This window comes from Gorilla gorilla, chromosome 1 (genome assembly GCF_029281585.2).
Source record: "Gorilla gorilla gorilla isolate KB3781 chromosome 1, NHGRI_mGorGor1-v2.1_pri, whole genome shotgun sequence".
Taxonomy (NCBI): Eukaryota; Metazoa; Chordata; class Mammalia; order Primates; family Hominidae; genus Gorilla; species Gorilla gorilla.
In genome coordinates this window covers 139,468,927-139,488,304 of record NC_073224.2, presented here as the reverse complement: position 1 = coordinate 139,488,304, position 19,378 = coordinate 139,468,927, and the positions used below count along the sequence as shown (strand labels likewise).

The 19,378-nt window shown below is 37.1% G+C and overlaps 1 protein-coding gene across 9 annotated transcripts in view; it reads left to right on the top strand.

Annotated features, from left to right (window-relative positions):
* The window catches only part of CDC14A (cell division cycle 14A), a 176,562-nt gene that overhangs the window by 81,288 nt on the left and 75,896 nt on the right, over positions 1-19,378 (top strand). For all 9 annotated transcript variants that reach the window (XM_019035893.4, XM_019035939.4, XM_055353124.2 and 6 more), the window contains 2 exons: positions 14,352-14,418; positions 17,346-17,408. In XM_019035893.4, the coding sequence (XP_018891438.4) occupies positions 14,352-14,418; positions 17,346-17,408 (130 nt within the window). The remainder of the gene's footprint in view (positions 1-14,351; positions 14,419-17,345; positions 17,409-19,378) is intronic.

Here is a 19,378-nt window from a genome sequence, read left to right as displayed (position 1 = left end):
GGGATTTGGACCCTGAGAGGAAAATATTCTGAAGCAACCTAGAGTCTGAGGTAATCAGCTGTGGAAGGGCAGATAAAAAATGGCAGATAATGTAGATGAAAGTTTTAATGGTGAAGACAAAGCTTATTTTTCCTTCCACTTCTAATGGCTCCTACACTTTGAAAGTCCTTTGTAAAATATAATCCTATTTTTTCAGAAAGGGGTAATAATGCTGGTAATTCTAAGTTCTAAGCAAAGTGGTTAGGAGTATATACTTTGGAGGCAGAGAAACTTCAAGCAGTTTGAAGCCTCATTCTGCTTTTTGCTGTCTGTAGTAAATAAGTATCTTGGACAAATTACTTATCCTCTCTCAGCCACAGTTTCCTTATCTGTAAAATGGCTTCAGGTCTAAACTAAGGATCAAATGAAGTAATAAATTTATCCTTCTGCCTAGTGCAATGTTTGATTTTTGTTTTTCTTGTTGTTAGCATTATACTATTATTACTGTTAGTAACATAATTAATAGTAATAGTAATTATTATTACAGAGTCTTACTCTGTCGCCCAGGCTGGAGTGCAGTGGCACACTGCAACCTCTGCCTCCTGGGTTCAAGAGAATCTCCTGCTTCAGCCCCCTGAATAGCTGGAATTGGAGGCCCCCACCACCATGCCTGGCTAAGTTTTGTATTTTTAGTAGAGATGGAGTTTTGCCATGTCGGCCAAGCTGCTCTTGAACCCCTGGCTTCAAGTGCTCCGCTTGCATCAGCCTCCCAAAGTGCTGGGATGAAGGTGTGAGCCACTGCACCCAGTCAAGAACTAGAATTTTTAAATAATAATACCAGAATAGAAGAAAAGATAGTAAGATAATTAATACTACTTAACATAGAATTGATTTCAATTCTACATAAATACTAAATTTATAGCCTATTTTTCAAATATTTTTCACTCAAATACTTTTATGTAAATATTTGAAAATATAAATACATTAACATAGTTCAGAAATTTAAAAAATCTATAGGAAGGTTTAAGTGAAAATTATCCCTCCCATCCTTGATCCTCATCTATCTAGTCCTTTCCAGGTAACTTCTGGTATTAGTTGATTTGATATCAGTCTAGAATTTCTTTATGCACGTATAAGTAAATGAAGATATGCACCCATTTCCTACTAAAAGTATGCCTTTTAATGTAACTCTAAGTTCTATCTTTTTGATATCTTAGGATACCAAGAGTTGTATTTACATTGAGCTTCATTTCTAAATCTAGAATCTTCATAAATCATACATTTGAAACAGAAAATACCACAAAGTAGTGCATTTATAATTTAGTGAAGAATTTAGTTGAAAGAATACTACTAGTTTTCTGGAAACTTAATTTTTTTATTATGCTAAGATAAGATGTGAGTTGTTTTTAGTCTACAGTTCAGGCCAACTAAGACTAATGGACTTCTATCAAGAATCATCCTCATACTAAATTCTGGGCAGCCATCATAGCATTGACCTTCATTATAATCTGGGTTTTATTATCACCAGGTTTAAAAAAAAAATCCCATTTCTTATGAAATTACACTTGTCTTCATTGTCTAGATTTTTTCAACTGCTGATATATTAACACTTTTAATTAAAAATGAGAAGCCTTAAAGAAATTTCTATTTGGATGTAATTGTTTTATTATTTAAAATTTTTTAAAAATGAAGATGATTTTGAAGGCTTGTTGAAGGTGTGGTTGGTATGTTCATATGCAGTTTTCACTGAAATGTCTGTGTTCCCATTTGTGCTATATATTTTAGTTTCTTTCTAATAAAAAGAGTTTTATGGCTACTGTGAATTTAAATAATGCTGTTTTTCAAATTTTTTTCACTTTGCAAACATTTTTCTGAGCAGTCACTTCTGTAAAGCCTTCCTCATTTTTCTGGAGAGGCTTGGCAGGTCCTTTGCCTGTGATTCCCTATTACATTTTATGTATTACAAGGCTACATACAACGTTAAAGCAAACACCTTGTATTATAATTATTTGTTTGCATGGCTGACTCTTCTCTTGAGGGCTGTGGTTGGTTCTTTTCCTATTGTGTCCTGAGGGAGCAAGTATACTAAAATATATTTATTGCTTTTTCAGTGCCCGTCACTGTGATAGTCCTATGGATCAAAAGATGTTTAGGACAACTTGGTACCTGCTGCAGGAGAGCTCAGTGTATAGTCTGTATACATGTATAGGTGTGTAAAACAGTTACAGTGCTTTGTTAGAATTAGGAGAGAGGTGTTATGGGAATACTGAGGAAGGAGGTTTAACTCTGAAATGGAGGGGTAGGAGAAGATGTTAGGAATAGGCCCCATGGAATGCCTTTCATGTTAGGATGAAAACTGGAGAACAGCAATTCAGGCACTGATTTTAGGTGCTATGTTTATTTATTCGTATGGCATAAGTTGTATAATGGTATGTTAGGTAGTATATATAATACGAAGTTCACAGTATGGGTACATTATTATAACCAAAAGGATGATCTGATTTTATTCCTACTTAGATTCTATTCACCTTGTTAAAATTAACAAAAAATGAGAATTGTGTAGCTTTAACTGCCTATTCTTGATTAAATTAAGTATAGTTGACTTTAGAGATAGTTGAATTTCTGGCTTGTGTGACAGCAATGAGTGTTGTGATGTCACTTGTGAGTCAGTCTTAGGATGTTCTGTTGAATTGGAGGGTAGTTGTGTCAAAAACTGTATTCACTTTTACTGAGAATAGCCAATGTGTTGATTAACAGTGACTTTAGGTGAAAATCAGGGGAAAGGGGTGTTTTTCATCTACCTTAATTCTTTGAATCATCCATTTTCAGTGTTGGCTTGGCAGTTAGCCTTCAAGGGAACAAGAGGCCTTTCAGTTCTGGGGTCAGACTCAGCAGAGTTTGAATTGACAAACCGGGTATGAATTTTTTTAGGTTCTCTTCCTTTCAGTGTACTACTCAATTATAGTGTATACTATTGAGCAAACAAAGTCATATTAATCTCAGCTTATCTAAAACCCCAGGAGACCAGTGACCCTTAGTGGAATGTCCAGATTGTTTTCATGGCAGTCAGTGGCAGTGGTTTTCAAATCTACATTATTGGTGCTCACAAAACAGTATTTGTGAAAATTTAAAGTCCCACAAAACATTGAAAAGATAACCAATCTAAATTGTACAATTCTTATTTAAGATGTCTCTTGCGCTTTTAAATTCATTTTATACTTATTTCTTTGTTTATTGGTCCATATGTATCAGGTTGGTAAGTTTTTTAGTATTGGTGATAATTCCTAAATCTCCTAAAAGCCAGTTTTTAAAATGACATATAGACCGGGCGCAGTGGCTCACGCCTGTAATCCCAGTACTTTGGGAGGTGGGCGATCACTTGAGGTCAGGAGTTCGAGACCAGCCTGGCCAACAAAGTGAAACCCTGTCTCTACTAAAAATACAAAAAAAAGTAGCCAGCCATGGTGGCACGTGCCTGTAGTCCCAGCTACTCGGGAGGCTGAGGCAGGAGAATTGATTGAACCTGGGAGGCAGAGGTTGTGGTGAGCCAAGATCGCGCCACTGCACTCCAGCCTGGGTAACAGAACAAGACTCCATCTCAAAAAATAAATAAATAAATAAATAAATAAATAAAAAATAAAATGACATATACAATTAAACAGGGAATAAAATTATGCTGACAATAAATAACATCCAGGGATCTAGTTTTGAAGACATATCCAGAGAGCATGGCATGAAAAATAATGACTAAGTCTGGAGGTAAGGTTAGGTAGGGTGATGTGCTGACATTAATGGAATAAAGCTGTGAACATTGGATGTCCTATCCCTTTAGTTTTTTCCTAAAGCTTGGAGAAGAGGCTAGAATTTACAGGTGTTTCTCAAAGTTATGTTGATCCTCAAACTTATCTGCATACCTGGGGAGCTTTAAAAAACTATTGATCCCTAGATTCTGTGCCCAGAAATTTTGCTGTAATTGATCAAGGGTGAAGTCAGAGTATTGGGATTTTGAAAAACTGCATATATGATGCCAATATGTGTGGTCAAGGTTGAGAACTCCTGCTCTGTAAGATGTACCATGGCAAAATATATATATATATCAAGTATATTTATACATATATTACATATATATATCAAGTATATTTATATATATATTATATATATCAAGTATATTTATATATTATATATATCAAGTATATATCAAGTATATTTTTATATATATAAAGTAAATTTAAAACTCTCCATCTTGGAGATTTACAAAGCAAATTTCTGTTTTAAAGATTCTGAATGGTTCTGAGTAATGAAGTAACCTGTTTAGCTCTGTATAACCCAGAATTTTCTTTTTTCTTTTTGTTTTTTTGAGATGGAGGTTTCACTTTGTTGCCCAGGGTGGGCTTGAACTCTTGTGCTCAAATCCTGTGTAGTTGGGATTACAGGCATGCACCACTGCATCTGGCCCAGAATTTTACAAAGTACTGATTTTCTTCCTCCTGCCCCATACTTTCCATTAATATCCAGCAGAACTCCTGTTCTGAAACACTCTGAGGCATATTTCCTGATCCACACCTGTGTGGAACAAAAAACATCTCTTGGGATTAAAATAATATGCTAGCATTTTGTGGAACTTTTTTTTATGCTGTTTCCTGAGAGTCTTGGAAATAGATGGCTTATCAAATCATGGTATTTTATTTAATGTGAACAGGAATATCCAAGTTTTCTTGCTGTTGTGAGGCCAGACAATCTTCTCTAACAGAGGATTCACACCCCTCCCACTGGCAATCCTTTTATGACCTCTGTCATTAAAATGGATGCATAATGTTTGTGTTGAGGGAGGTGTTTGTTGTGTTTTGGGGGATGACCCTTAGTGATATCCCAGTTGCTGAGCTCTGTGGCTGAGTCTTAGTGGGAAATCTCAAAAGTAATTATTTTAGATCTTCTGGGCATGCCAGAACTTGTAGGTCTTTAAACAAAGGCTCAAAAGGGTCAACCACTGTAGGTCTTTAAACAAAGGCTCAAAAAGTTGGTCAACCACTTAGGACTTGGCATCAGGCTGCCTTCTTTTTCATAAAGTAAACATGTGCTGGCAGACGTTAGATGTAATCATAAAATATATTTCCTTACATAAAACATTGAACCAGATTTTTATTAGCTTAAATATGATATTGTGATTTTTGTTGAAGTTTGTTTAGCAATTAACTGTACTTCAAAGGGAAAGTTCTCTTTACCGTGCTTTCCTCTTGAGTATCAAAACTGTGGAAACAATATTTTATCCTCTTTTAAGATGTTCCTTTCATTCTCAACTTTTCCTCACTGTTTCTCAGTCTTGATCTTTGGGGTCATTTCTGCCCCATGGATCTTTAGTAAACTTTTGCTATTGGTGCTTGGTGTAATGGAAGCTAATTCGCATTAGTTTTGACTAGTGGGGATGTGCCAATTTCCTGAGTGTTGAAAATAGACGGCTTTTCCAGTCCAAAGTGTTGAATCCATTCTTAACAGCTGGGGCATATTTTGAATAAGTTGTACCCCCATGAAAAAAGACTCTTTGTCAGAGTTTTCTTGTTAAAGTGCTAAGTAAGCTCTGCTATACAGGACCTGAGAAGAGAAACAAGTGTAAGTGTCTCCATGACTCATTAAGTACTCACATGGAGGTGAGTTATATTATTCTATTTTTTATCTGCTGGAACAAGAAGGTGCTTTGGTGATTTGTGTTGCGAAAATTCGCTCAGACTACTTTTTTTTTTTTTTATTCCTACCTTTAGGGTTCCAGATCAGTTTTACCAAACTTAGTGAAGTAGGGTAGGTGCCAAAGTTTTTGTACTCTTTATGGTATATTTCCAGTAGCCTTAGTTGATAAATATGGTTTTGAATAAGATTGCAGTCATTTACCTTAATGAACATAGTAATAGTTATTATTTTGTTGAATGTTATGAAAAGCTCTTAAATACCTGAGTTAAAACCAATTTGCCATTATTTTTATTTTTAAAGAAAAATTATTGGCCGTCTGGGTGGCTCATTCCTGTAATCCCAGTGCTTTAGGAGGCCGAGGCAAGAGGATCACTTGAACCCATGAGTTAGAGACCAGTCTGGGTAACATAGTAAGACCTGGTCTCTACAAAAAATAAAAAAATAAAAATTAGTCAGGGGTAGTGGCACCCATCTGTAGTCCTAGTTGCTTGGGAGGTTTAGGTGGGAGGATTGCTCGAGCCCAGCAGTTTGAGGCTGCAGTGAGTTATGATCGTGCTGTTGTGACAGAATGAGTCCCTGTCTCTGAAATTAAAAAAAAAAAAAGAATAGAAAAATTACTGGTTAAATGGGTGTCAGTCAGATGTTGATGAAATGCCCAGAGTACAGGTCTTGGTCTGTTTTTCTGGTGTTATTCCTAGTTCTAGACAGATTTTATTCTGCTGATTTCAGGTGACCTTTTAAGCCATGACTTTAGAATTGAATTTTCACGTATCTCTGTTTCTTTAGATGAGTAAAATGATTCGTGTATAGCCTTATGTTAAATCTGAAAAGCTGAGATTCTGTTTTTTTGTTGTTGTTATTAGGTACAGGTCACGTTCAACTTTGGGCCCTGCCTCCTGAGGCATGTGGTTTTGCTCTTTCATGAATGGGAGATGGTTTTGTCCTCCCTACTAATTCTCAATACAGTTTCGTCTTGTAGGTCTCAATGATATAAGCTCTTTCTTTTATTGTAGCTGGTATATATATGTCATAGATTTGTTCAGAGGCTGGAAACTAGGATGTACTTTGGACAATTGTGTAAAGTATTTTGGGCATTGTCTAGCTCTGAAGCATACGGACAATATAGTCTGCAGCTGAACTGTCCAGTATGTTAGCTAGTAGCTACATGTATTATTGAACACTTGAAATCAGTCTAGTCCAAATTGAGATAGATTGTACATTTAAAATACATATTGGATTTCAAAGATGTAGTATAAAAGGCGGGATGTGGTGACTCACAGCTGTAATCCTAGGCTGAGGCCAGGAGTTTGAGATCAGCCTGGACAACATAGTGAGACCCTGTCTCTCAAAATAAAAAGATTTAATATAAAAGAAAAATGTAAGATATCTTATTTATAATTATGTTGATTAATGCTGAAATGAGAATATTCTAGATATATTGGATGAGCAAAATACACTACTAAAATTTACTTTTTTCTTGTTACTTTATTTTAATATGGTTATAAAAAATTAAAATTACACATGTGGCTCTCTTTTGAGGATGGCATTATATTTCCATTGGACAGTGATGATCTAGAGTGTTTTTGCTATTGTACATAGCTCATAATTAAAGATTGTTTTATATACTTTCTGCTTTATTTATTTGTTTTCAGAAATAGAGTCTCACTCTGTTAGCAGGCTGGGGTGCGGTGGCCAAATTGTAGCTCACTGCAGTCTTGAACTCCTGAATTCAAACAATTCTCCTGCCTCAGCCTTCTAGGTAGCTTGCCACCACTCCTAATTAAATTTTTTTTTTTTTTTTAATAGAGACGGGGTCTCCCTCTATTGTCCAGGCTAGTCTCAAACTACTGGGCTCAAGCAATCCTCCTGCCTTGGCCTCTCAAAGGGATCACAGGTGTGAGCCATCATGCCTGGACACATTTTTGCTTCAAAAGGTCAATAGTTCTTAGCCACCAGAGGTGTTCAGGCATAAGTTGAATGAACTCTTGGTAATGATCATTTATTCATTGCTGTATTAATTCATTTAGCAACATCTATAACATACTAATTTTCCCAACACTGTACTATACTCTGGGCCAACAGACATAAAAGACACGTTTCCCGTCCTTAAGAAGCTCATCTTCTTGTGGAGGTTGTGAAGAGGGGATTCAGTTCAGTGCTTATAAGGGTTCTTAGATGACCTTTATGATCCTTTCCAACCCATTGCTCTGCAATTTTTGCATACCTCCTAACTACTTGTTACCCAGAGAATTTAGAGAATCAAGGACTTAAGATAATTGTAGATCACAGTCATTTCCAAAATTTCTTAGTCTCTTTTCTATCAGCTTTTTTTGTATTTTTTAATGTAGTCTCCACATTGTAGACACTGTGCTTCTGTTCTCTATTCTTTCTTCTTCGAGTAACTTCATTATTCATAATAAATGCTTTCTTATTTTGTGTAAATATGTTCTTTCATCTCTGGTTTCATCTCCCATTATTAATATTTATAAGGTTGCTTCATTCTGAGTGATTTCTTAGATTCTCAGGTTACAAGCAGTGGTATGTTGGTAAACTGGCTCTATAAGTAAAAAGTATTTGCTGATTTCCATGGTACAAATACTTTTACCACTGCTGATTTGGGCTCTCAAAATTTCTGAATATTTAACAGTTGACTCTTGAGAGCCTATATAAGACAGTGCTGGGACACCAGTGAAACAAGCTCTTTCTTTTAACATTTAATTGTGGATGTTGATTCTAGTTTTCTTAAACTTAATTTTTTTCCTGCTGTTTTTCTGCGAAATAAGCACTAAACACAAAATAAACAACAAGTCCCAATTGCTCCTTCTATTTAAATATTGTTCATTTAGTTTTTCATTCAAGAACTATTTATTGACTGCAAATTCTTCCTACGGTCATAGTTGTGGATTTTTATAATCACTGTATAATAGCTGTATAGTTCAGTCGACTAGTATGCCAGAAGTCACATTTAGAAAGATAGAATTGTGGCCAGGCATGGTGGTTTGAAGGTTGAGGAGGGTAAGTGGGAAGATGAGGGTGAGAGGGAAGAACATGTGACTTGCAGATGTGCAGGTCCTGTAGGAAGAGCCCAGTGGCTACTGGGGAGCTCAGGGAATATGGAGCCAGATACCCCCAGGCCTTGTGGCCACAGTGAAGATTTGAACTTTCCCTTGAGAGCAATGGGAAGTCAGTGAGGCATTATAGCTGAAGAGCGATCAGATTAGATTTGCCTTTTAAAAATACCACTCTGGCTTTAGTGAAGAAAACCATTAAAAAGTTTTAAGAGTGGGTGTAGGAAGGCAGTGGCAATGGAATTGGCAAGTGATGCATTCAAGAGATATTTAAGAGGCGAAACCAATGGTGCATAGTGAGGGATAGGATAAGGGGAAAGAAAGGTGAGACTTCTGGCCTGTAGCTTGAGTGACTGTGGGAGCTTTTACCCAGACAGGGAGCGCTGCAAGACTGGATTATCGTTGCGGTTGTTTTTTTTTGGAGTGGGAGCAGATTCAAGAGATTCTTCTTACATAGTGAGTTTGAGGCATCTTTAAGACACCCGAACGGAAATGCCATGTAGGTGGTTGGCTGTACTATTTTGAAGCTTTAAGAAGGAGTTTGTGCTAGAGAGATATGAGGGTCATTGGTAGATAGATGGTAATTTACGCAGATGTCTAGGGCAATGATTCTCAAAATACGTGCCTTTCTAGCGGCAGCCTCAGCTCCACCTGGAAACTTGTTAGAAATGCAAATTCTCAGGCCCTGCCTTTGGCCTATTGAATTAGAAACTTGAGGTGGGGCCCAGCAGCCTGTGTCTGTGGAACTATCCAGGTGATGCCAATACACACTAAAGTTTTAGAGGCCCTGGTCTAGAGAGAGAGAGTATGGAGTGAGAAGAATTTTGGTCTAGAGTTGAACCTTGAGAAGGTTTGACTTTTAAAGACTGGGAAGTGAAGGATGACTTTGCAAAGGAGGTTGGAAGTAGTGTTTAGAGGGTAGAAGGAAAATCCAGGAACCAAGAGAAGAGAGCAAAGTAGGGAGTTACTTGTTGCTGACATACTAGGTTAAGATGATGCATGCACAATGTTCTCTGGGTTTAAAATAAGTAAATCCAGACAGACAGAAAATAAATTAGTGGATTGCCAGGGGCTGGAGGAAGGAGAATGGGGAGTGACTGCAAATGAGTCCAAAGTTTCTTTTTGGGGTAGTAAAAATATTTTGGAATTACTGGTGATGGTTGTACAACATTATGAATACACCAAACCCCACTGAATTGTACACTTTAAAAAGGAAGATGAGACTGGGCGCGGTGGCTCACGCCTGTAATCCCAGCACTTTGGGAGGCCGAGGTGGGCGGATCACCTGAGGTCAGGAGTTTGAGACCAGCCTGGCCAACATGGTAAAACCCTGTCTCTACAAAAAATACAAAAATTAGCCAGGCATGGTGGCAGGCGCCTGTAATCCCAGCTACCCGGGAGGGTGAGGCAATCGCTTGAACCCGGGAGGCAGAGGTTGCAGTGAGCCAAGATTGCGCCAGTGCACTCCAGCCTGGGCTACAAGAGTGAGACTTCGTCTAAAAAAAAAAAAAAAAAAAAGGAAAAGGAGTAATTCTTTAGAGAAATCTTGTTTTAGAGAGGAGTCCAAACCCGGTGGAAGCTGAAGGAAGATGTGGAGCTTGGAAAATTTTGGTTGGCTTGTTCTTTTTGGAGCTAGTAGGGACCTGAAAATGTTTAAATTCTGTTGGAAAGGATCCAGAAGAGAGATAAAGAGATGACCAATAGTGTTGTATGGTGGTATAACCTCAGAGTAGGAGGGGACTTTTGGGGCCAGTAGTCTGCTGTTTTCCTAACTCCTGACCTCCATTTCATGTTATAATGCAGGTGAAAAAAATTCCTTAGAAGGGATCTTCCAATTCCAAGTTTGAACATCATGTGGGGCAGGTATCTTTCTGTCTCCCAGGGCAAAGCATTCTATTTTGAGATGGTCCCGACTATATTGGTGAGTTGAGGAAAATCAACAGGGAAAATTGACTTACAAAATGGGAGGGAATGTTGCCTCTTAAATGGACTTTCAATCTTATTTTAGTCATTTCCTTTATCCTCACTTCCAGGAGAACACAGTGCTGCCAATTCCTAAGCCTTTTGAGACTTACCTGGTATTAATTGTGTTGGTTATCAGTTTTTTTGTTTTTTTTTTTTTTTTTTGGAGATGGAGTCTCACTCTGTTGCCCAGACTGGAGTGTAGTGGCACAATCTTGGCTCACTGCAACCTCTGCCTCCCGGGTTCAAGCTATTCTCCTGCCTCAGCCTCCCGAGTAGCTGGGATTACAGGTACCTGCCACCATGCCTAGCTAATTTTTATATTTTAGATAGAGATAGGGTTTCACTATGTTGGACCAGGCTGGTCTCGAACTCCTTACCTCAGGTGATCCACCTGCTTCGGCCTCCCAAAGTGCTGGGATTACAGGCATGAGCCACTGTGCCCAACTGGTTCTCAGTTTTTTCATTGTCAGTTTAGTATTCAGTTTTCTTGGTCTTCTAACTTATTTACCACTCATCTAAATGATTTCTAGCTTTCAAAATTTTATTGTTTTGTCTCTTCTCTTATTCTCCTAGTCTTTGTTGGTTTCCATTTAAAAAACAAAAGCCTTTAAAAATTCATCTTTTGGTCAGGTGCAGTGGCTTACACCTGTAATCCTAGCACTTTGGGAGGCAGAGGTGGGTGTATCACTTGAGCTCAGGAGTTCCAGACCAGTCTGGGCAACATGGTGAAACCCTGGCTCTACAAAAAATACAAAAATTAGCTGGGCATGGTGGCTTGTGCCTGTAGTCCCAGCTAATTCAGGGGCTGAGGCTGGAGGATCACTTGAGCCCAGGAGGTGGAGGCTGCAGTGAGCCAAGATCATACCACTGCACTCCAGCCTGGGTGACAGAGTGAGACCCTGTTTCAAAGAAAAAAAAAATCTCCTTTTAGTGGGGTTCGGTAGATGCATGGGTTCAATTTTCCATCTTTATCTTCTCTCTCTTTTTCTCCCCCAGAGAATATATGACATGTTCTTGTGTCCCTTCACTGTTATAGTATTTTCCTGTGACTACGTATGAGCCACATGCCACTATTAAGCCATTTCTTTCTTGTCCAGTCTTTGGGGCAGATTTTTGAGAACCTGTGGGCACCATGTGGCTGTCATGAGGATTAAACGCGCTAATGCATATAAATTACCTGACACAGTAGGTGCTCAAAAAAGGCATGCCATTTCCTTTTCTCAGTCTGGAGGATATGACTAAATTCTATTGCATTGCTTATTAGATTTCAATTTGTAAACTTCTCTGTGCCTTTTCAGCCTGTGGTGACTGACTTGCCTAGTTCTGTCAGATGGCATGTTAACTTTCCCTCTCAACTTTGGAGGCCTGCAGATTTGACCACCGGGTCACCAGAGCTCTCCTTTTAGTCACTGGTAACAATTGTGGCTGTGATGGGGTAGGAGGTATCATGAAAGCCTCACCATACTTTGCAGACATTCAGAAAGAATAGGCCTGGAACTTTTTCTGGTAGCTTACATTAGTGACATTGTTTAGCTGAGTCTAGGGGTGGGAAGACATATTTGAAAGAATAAGGGATACCTCTACTTCTCGTAATTTTTTTTTTTTTTACTCTTTTTAAATATAAAGAAATTTTTACCCCGTTTTAAACGTAAAGCAGTAGTTTTTAATCTAGGGTCTGTGGAGAGAATTCAGGGAGTCAGTGAACTTAGATGAGAAAAAAATTATATCTTTATTTTTACTGACCTTACCTTATCAATTATAAAGTTACATCCAATTATAAATGTTGTAAATAAACTGTAGTAGCATTAGCAATATAAGTGACAATTTAATATCACTTACAGTTATTATTTCTTAAAATATTTATGCTCATTCCTTCCTCAAAATTGTAGTAGCAGTTATCAGACTTGCCACTAGATCTTGTTATATAATATATTAATTTGAAAAGTGCATTTTGGGGTATTGCAAATTTGTATTTTAGTATATTTAAAATACATATTTAAACTTTATTTAAATGTAATTGAAATAGTTTTCTGTTAATCCTAGTTTATGCATTAAAAACATTATTCTGAGGAAATGGGTTCGCAGGCTTCCTCAGGTCGCTGAGAGTCCATGGCACAGAGACTCTGAACCCCAAAGACAAGTGTCTGCAAAGGAATTTATGGTTGTTTATATAAACTAATATTTTTCTTAGATCCCTAGTCACTCTTTTCTCCGGCATAGCCCATTAAAATTTGCTTTCTAACATATAGTTTACATTTTTACAAGATATTTGAAAAGGGGGCTATTTTATTTTTTGCTGACATGTGAGTTCAGATGATATTTAAAAACACAAAAACAAAGATCCCTCCTTTTGAAATGAGACATAAATATTTGGAATAATTGAAGTTTCAGGACTTAAGCATTCTGTTAAGTTGCTTTGCTAACTTCCTAGTTTTATGTTAGGCTTTCGGGATGCTGAAACTCAGGGATGATGAAGTTACATTTTACTTCATGGCTTAGCAGCCATAGGTTCAAGTGACCTTGGATGGTTGTAAAAGTTGGTTTTATGTTAGTTATACCTTAAAGCCCTTAAAGGTTTATTCTCCCCTTGGAACGTCTTCTGGCCCCTTCCTGATGGCTGCCATATGTGCCTTTGACTTTGTCTAGATAGGTGTCTGCCTGCTGTGTTTCTTGGGTCAGCAGTGGAGGCTGGGCAGAGAGCCTGGAGCCTTGAGGTCAAGTTTCCTACCTCGGACACCTTGGAACACTGTAGTGTTAAAGCTCTGGTGCCAGTTCTTGCTTAACTGACCTGAACTTGATACTTTAGTTTTATGTTGCCTAAAGCAGGTCTGCTAAATTGCTCTAAAAACTTAAATAAAGTATGAAGCACTCAATTTTCACCACGGTAGGTTCCCACTCCTTTTGAAGGAGTACTTCATGGTGCATTAGAAGCTCTCGTGGCTCCCGGTGACTCAGAGGAGATTGTTTGGAAGCCTGACTACATTTTCCTGTTTTCTTTCTTTTCTTTTCTTTTTTGTAGGGGAAGGATGGCATTTAATCCATGAAAACACCTGCTAGGTTCTGTTGGCCTACATACATTGTCGCTCCTATCTTTTAAGCTTGTTTTTATCATATTCCTGACAGGAGGTTATTCCTCTGCCAGAATACCTCTTGCAATGATGAATATTTTACTTAATCAAACAGTCCAATTCACTGTTAATAATAAGAATAGTCATAGTATTTATGAAGTGCTTCCTATGTATCAGCCACTATATGAAGGACTTTACATATTTTAAAAAACATAATCTGGCAACAGTCCTATGAGTGATAGCTGCTATCATTAACTTCATTTCACAGATGAGGAGACCAAGATTCAGCATAGAGGTAAAATAACTTGCTTAAGTTCCTGTGCAGTACCTGGTTGAATTGGAAGTGGAACTAAGGCAGTCGGACTCAGGAACGCAGGCTCTTAAATCAGCCTCTTGGATTAAAGCAATTTCAGAAGTGCTTCAGTTAAGTGTGGTAGTTAATTAGTAGGATCTAATGTATTATATAAGTTTACCATGTTGATAGCTGTGAAGCCAAACAAGCACATCTCCAGCTGACTTTGGCGTTATATTTTATTATTTGAATGTTCTAAATGCAAGTTTTTAATGTTGAGTTTATTTATGTTTATAGGGATGCTTCCTTTGGAAATTGCACTTACAATCTCACCATTCTCGACTGTTTGCAGGGAATCAGAAAGGTAATAACAATTCTCCTTGCTGTAGTTGACACAGTAGTTTAAAAAAAATATGAGAAAGGAATAATCTCAACATCCTTATTTGTTATTGGAGGGAAGAAAGGGGAGCCAGTAAGTAGAAGGCTTTTCACTTCTTGAAGGATGATTGATTTGTAAAATACAAACACTGGGAAAAACTGGGAGGAGGGAGTGGCAGGGGCCTTTGTCGTTTAAACTATTTGTGTTCCAGGGCAGATTTATCACCACTATCAGCTGCAGTGCCTGTGACATTGCTTTGTCACATGCTTAGCTTCATTATCAGGCTTGATCTTGGTGTGGGAGAGTCAGGAAGTTAAGCCACTGTGCTCCTCTGCTGCTTGGTCCCACCCCACACCCACTAAAACAAAAACTCTGGGGGTGGAGCCCTGTGGTCTGCATTTGAACAACCTCTCCAGGTGATTTGATGCACTCCAAAGTTTGAGAACCAAGTCATAGTTATTTAATTATTTCTGTATATAATGGAGAAGTTAAACTAGAAGATTTCTGAGAGCTCTCGGAACATGTTTTAGAAACATAAATTCACAATCTGAGAAGTTATACAAGCTATACTGTAAATTCTAATGAGGGCTCAAAGTACATAATCTCGAACATATAACTATGGTTTATTATCAGTCAGGAATGTACATATTACATAACCTATTGATCATAGGACATATATAATAATGTCACATGGACTATAAATATATTATCAGTAGCAATTCTAGTTCATTTCTCGGATGTAATATAAAACTGATTTTTGCTCTGTTTTGAGTTGAGAAAATTGGTGTGATAAATGTGCTACGTGTTTTATACATGGTTGTTTCTATTTCATTTAAAATGAATTTAAACCCTATCAAACTTTAAAATAGTTTTCAAATATTTTTCTTTCCACTTAAACAACTACAGAGATACTCTAGCCCACTCTTGCAACAGTATTGCCAAGGTGCATTTCCAGTAATGCCAGTTAAGAGCTTCTATGGAGACATTACCCAACATATAACCGTTGATTATAGCATTTGGAAAATATGCCTGAGGGAAAAAATAATTTATTTATCATCACTATTATTATTTTGCCTTTTCTACCATCTGATACAGGCCATTTGTTTTATAACACTTAAAAAATTTAGAAAGAGTTCACACTGGAATATCGCTGCCTGTAATTATGGTAATTAGTAACTCAGTATAGAAAGCTGTGCCATCCTTCCTGTTGTAGAGGAAAGGTATGTAAACTTGTTTCATCAAATGTTGGGGTTAACTCAAAGACAAATGAGATTTTGGAGGATCTGATAGATTGTGCAGCATGTCTTTAAGCACCTGAGACATTTCCTGTAAGTTCATTCTCTTACATAAGGCACCATATTCTGTGCTATTTTTGTGTGGCAACGAGTAGTACCATTCCAAGAACCTATACAGAGTATGGCCACATTTTTGCCTTTTTAGGGAGCACATTTCTCTGATTTTAATGTATTGGCATTGTCATAAGTATAGTTTATATTCCATGTTATGTGAACTACTATACATGGATATAAGCAAACCCTTTGAAAATACAGAGGGAAAAAAGTGAATCCTTCAGAGAGTATATGTATTTTTCTCACTTTTTTGTCTGGAAAGGTGCATATGGATGAACTCAGTTTTTTTTTTTTTTTTTTAGAATGGACTAATTTAAATAATTTGTTCTGCTTATTCTGCAGGGGTTGTTTAAACCAGTGTTATCAGAATTTTGCATTTATAAGAATCACCTGGGAAGCTATGCTGAAAATGGTGATCCTGGGCCCCAACCACAGCGAATATGATTTGATAGTTCTGGGGTGGGGCCCAGGAGTCTGCTTCTTTCATATGAATTACCCTAAGTGTTTCTGATGCTGATGGCGCATGTTCTGTGTTTTGAAAAAACACTAATAGATGTACTGGAGCTTGGCTTGCTAGTTTCTTTTTCTATTTTTAATGACTTGATCATGTAACTTTTAAATGTACCTGTGGTTTTGTATTCTATTGTAATCTGTATAGCTTCATGATTTATAAAATAAAAGACTCTCTTCTCTTTAAAATATTAGATCTGAGCTAGCTGGATAGTTTTTAAAAGTTCTAAGTCATTGGTTACAAAACTGAGTATGAGTTTTACTTTGTGATACAAATATTTTTTTTTTTTAATTGTAAGAGCAATCAAGTATAATTCTACTTTGTCAGAAACTATCTCATGAAACAGATTCTCCCAAGGTAGAGTTTTAGGAACAAATAAGGGCCTATTAAGTAGAAATATTAAGAAATATTATATATATATTATGTATTGTATATGTAAATATTATATATTATATATAGTATATATAAATATATACTATATATTGTATATAAATATATACTATATATTATATATAAATATATATATTTTCTCATCAAATATTAATAAGGACCTATTAAGTAAAAATATTAAGGAAGAAAAAAACAGTAAAAGATGCAGGGTTTTTTTTGGGGGCTAAATATCTCCCTATGATAAAAGGAAGACAAAAACTCATAAGAATAATTGATTTTTCTTCTCCTAACAAAGAAGTTAATCACTATGATATATTCTGTCATAGTTAGGTCTAGTTCCCAACAGGTTCTAACTATAAATTTGTTTTATTTCATTTTGTATACATATAATTTTACATACAAAACTGATGTAAATTAGAAATCAAGGCATCTTTTGTGGGGCTTTTTCATGTTATTCTAAGTGTTTTTTTAGTTCCAGTAAGACAGTCTTAATGCAGTATAACCAGTTTTATAAAAAGATTTCTAGATATGCATTAAACATCAAAGGTTTCAAGCTATCTTTTCAGATTAGTGAGGATCATTTCTGTAAGTAGAAGTTCCAGAAATGATGAGTAGAGTTTATCAATTTAGCATGGAAAAACTAATTCAAATTCTGCTTTTAGGGATTACAACATGGATTTTTTGACTTTGAGACATTTGATGTGGATGAATATGAACATTATGAGGTTTGTACATTTAATTTTTTTTACAAAACATAATTTCATGTTGATTAATTTTTTCCCCCTGTCACACTCATGTATTGCAAATCGAGTGGGTGCTAAATAAAAGCATTCTGGAGCTTTCCATAGTGGTCAGTTTTGTCCTTTCAGCCTTGGTTATTTCCTTTGAATCAGGAGTCACCAAAACTTTATTTTGGAAAAACAACATATCTATATATATTCTCTCATTTATATACAATCACTTTGCACCTTTAGTTTATAAGAAAAATCTAAGTAGGGTAGTAAAATTATGTTACTTTTATTTTAGAAGTCAGGTTTTATTTAAAACAAAACTGAATTTGTACCTTTTATTTATTTATTTTTGAGGCGGTGTCTAGCTCTTTTGTCCAGGCTGAAATGCAGTGGCACAATCTCGGATCACTGCAACCTCTGCCTCCCCAGGCTCAAACTATCCTCCCACCTCAGCCTCCCAAGCAGCTGGAATTACAGATGCATGCCACCATGTCTGGCTAATTTTTTTTTTTTTTTAAAGACAGGATTTCACCATGTTGCCCAGGCTGGTCTTGAACTCCTGAGCTCAAGTGATCCTCTTGCCTCGGCCTCCCAAAGTGCTGGGATTACAGGCATAAGCCACCATGCCAAGCCCCCTTATAATATTTTTGATTGTATAAATTTTATTTTGAAATATGGCTGAATTTACTTAGTTCTAAAAGTTCGCTGAATTTTTTTTCCCCATGACATCATTACAAGACTTTTGATTAATGTCTTGACTGCTCAAAATGCAGGCAAAGGCTATCTCCAAGCTGGTTTGCGCTGTAAGGAGATGTTGAAGCAGAGTAGGATAAGGAGGAGACTAGAAGTCATTAACTTTTTCTGAAAGATGAGAAGCCTGTACAATGTGAGTAGGTTCAACATTCTCAGAAGGTGAACTCATCCGTTGGGTTTCCCCAGAGGAGTAATACAATTTATCTCTATCCTTAGTAAGATAAGGGCAGCCCTCATATTTGGGGCCCTAGTCTAGAATAGGGCTGTTTGGATATTCTGGTTCCATGTTAAATGCAACATATCTGAAAAGAAACTGATCATCTTTTACCCAAACATGGTCCTCTGCTTTGTGTGTGTTACCACATTGCCATCCTACTGAGCACCCAGGCTCAAGGCTAGAAACATTGCTGTTTTCCTCCCTAACCTAGTGAGTATTCAGATGACTTCTACTGGTGCCACAGGGTGTATTAATTATATCTGTCTTTCCTCTCTGTTCTCACTTTCTTCCCTCTGACTCAGGTCTCACGTCTTTCCTGTGGACCTTTCATTTTAATAGTTCTCTAACTGAGCACGGCCCTTCTCCTCCCAGGCTGCCTTACACACACCTGAGTGATCCTAAAATAGAGTTCTCATCTTGCTTGTCTTGTTCTTGGCCCCAAACTGGCTGTTTCTCCCATTGCCCTGCTGAAATGTGGATAAACTCTCCTGTCCTGGCATTCTTAGCTGTGATGAGCTCCAGCCTACCCTCCTAGCTGCATCTCCTGTTTCTTCACTGTACGTACTCTGTGTTCCAGCTCCTCAAACTGCTTAGTTACTGTTTCTTGAATATCCCTGTTGCTTGGCTGAGGTTGCTTTTTCCCAGATTCCCGTCCCTTTAACCTCCCGCTCCTGCATTTCGTTTGTGTTAAAATCCTGCACAGATTACATCTCACCTCTGGAGTACTCTTCCTCCCTGCCTTCAATTTCATGTGTTACAATTTGTACTTTCCATTTTTCTTATATCATGGCTATTTGTGTACAAGCCTTATTTTCCTTATTAGGTTGCATATTCCCTATGGATGGAATTATGACCAAATAGAAAAACATATACTTTGTTCTTAGATAGAAAGACTTAACATCATAAAGCTGCTACTTTTCCCAAAATTAATACATTTAATGCAATTTATGAAAAAAACCCAAAGAGAGTTTTAATACCATAAAAGCATTTTTAG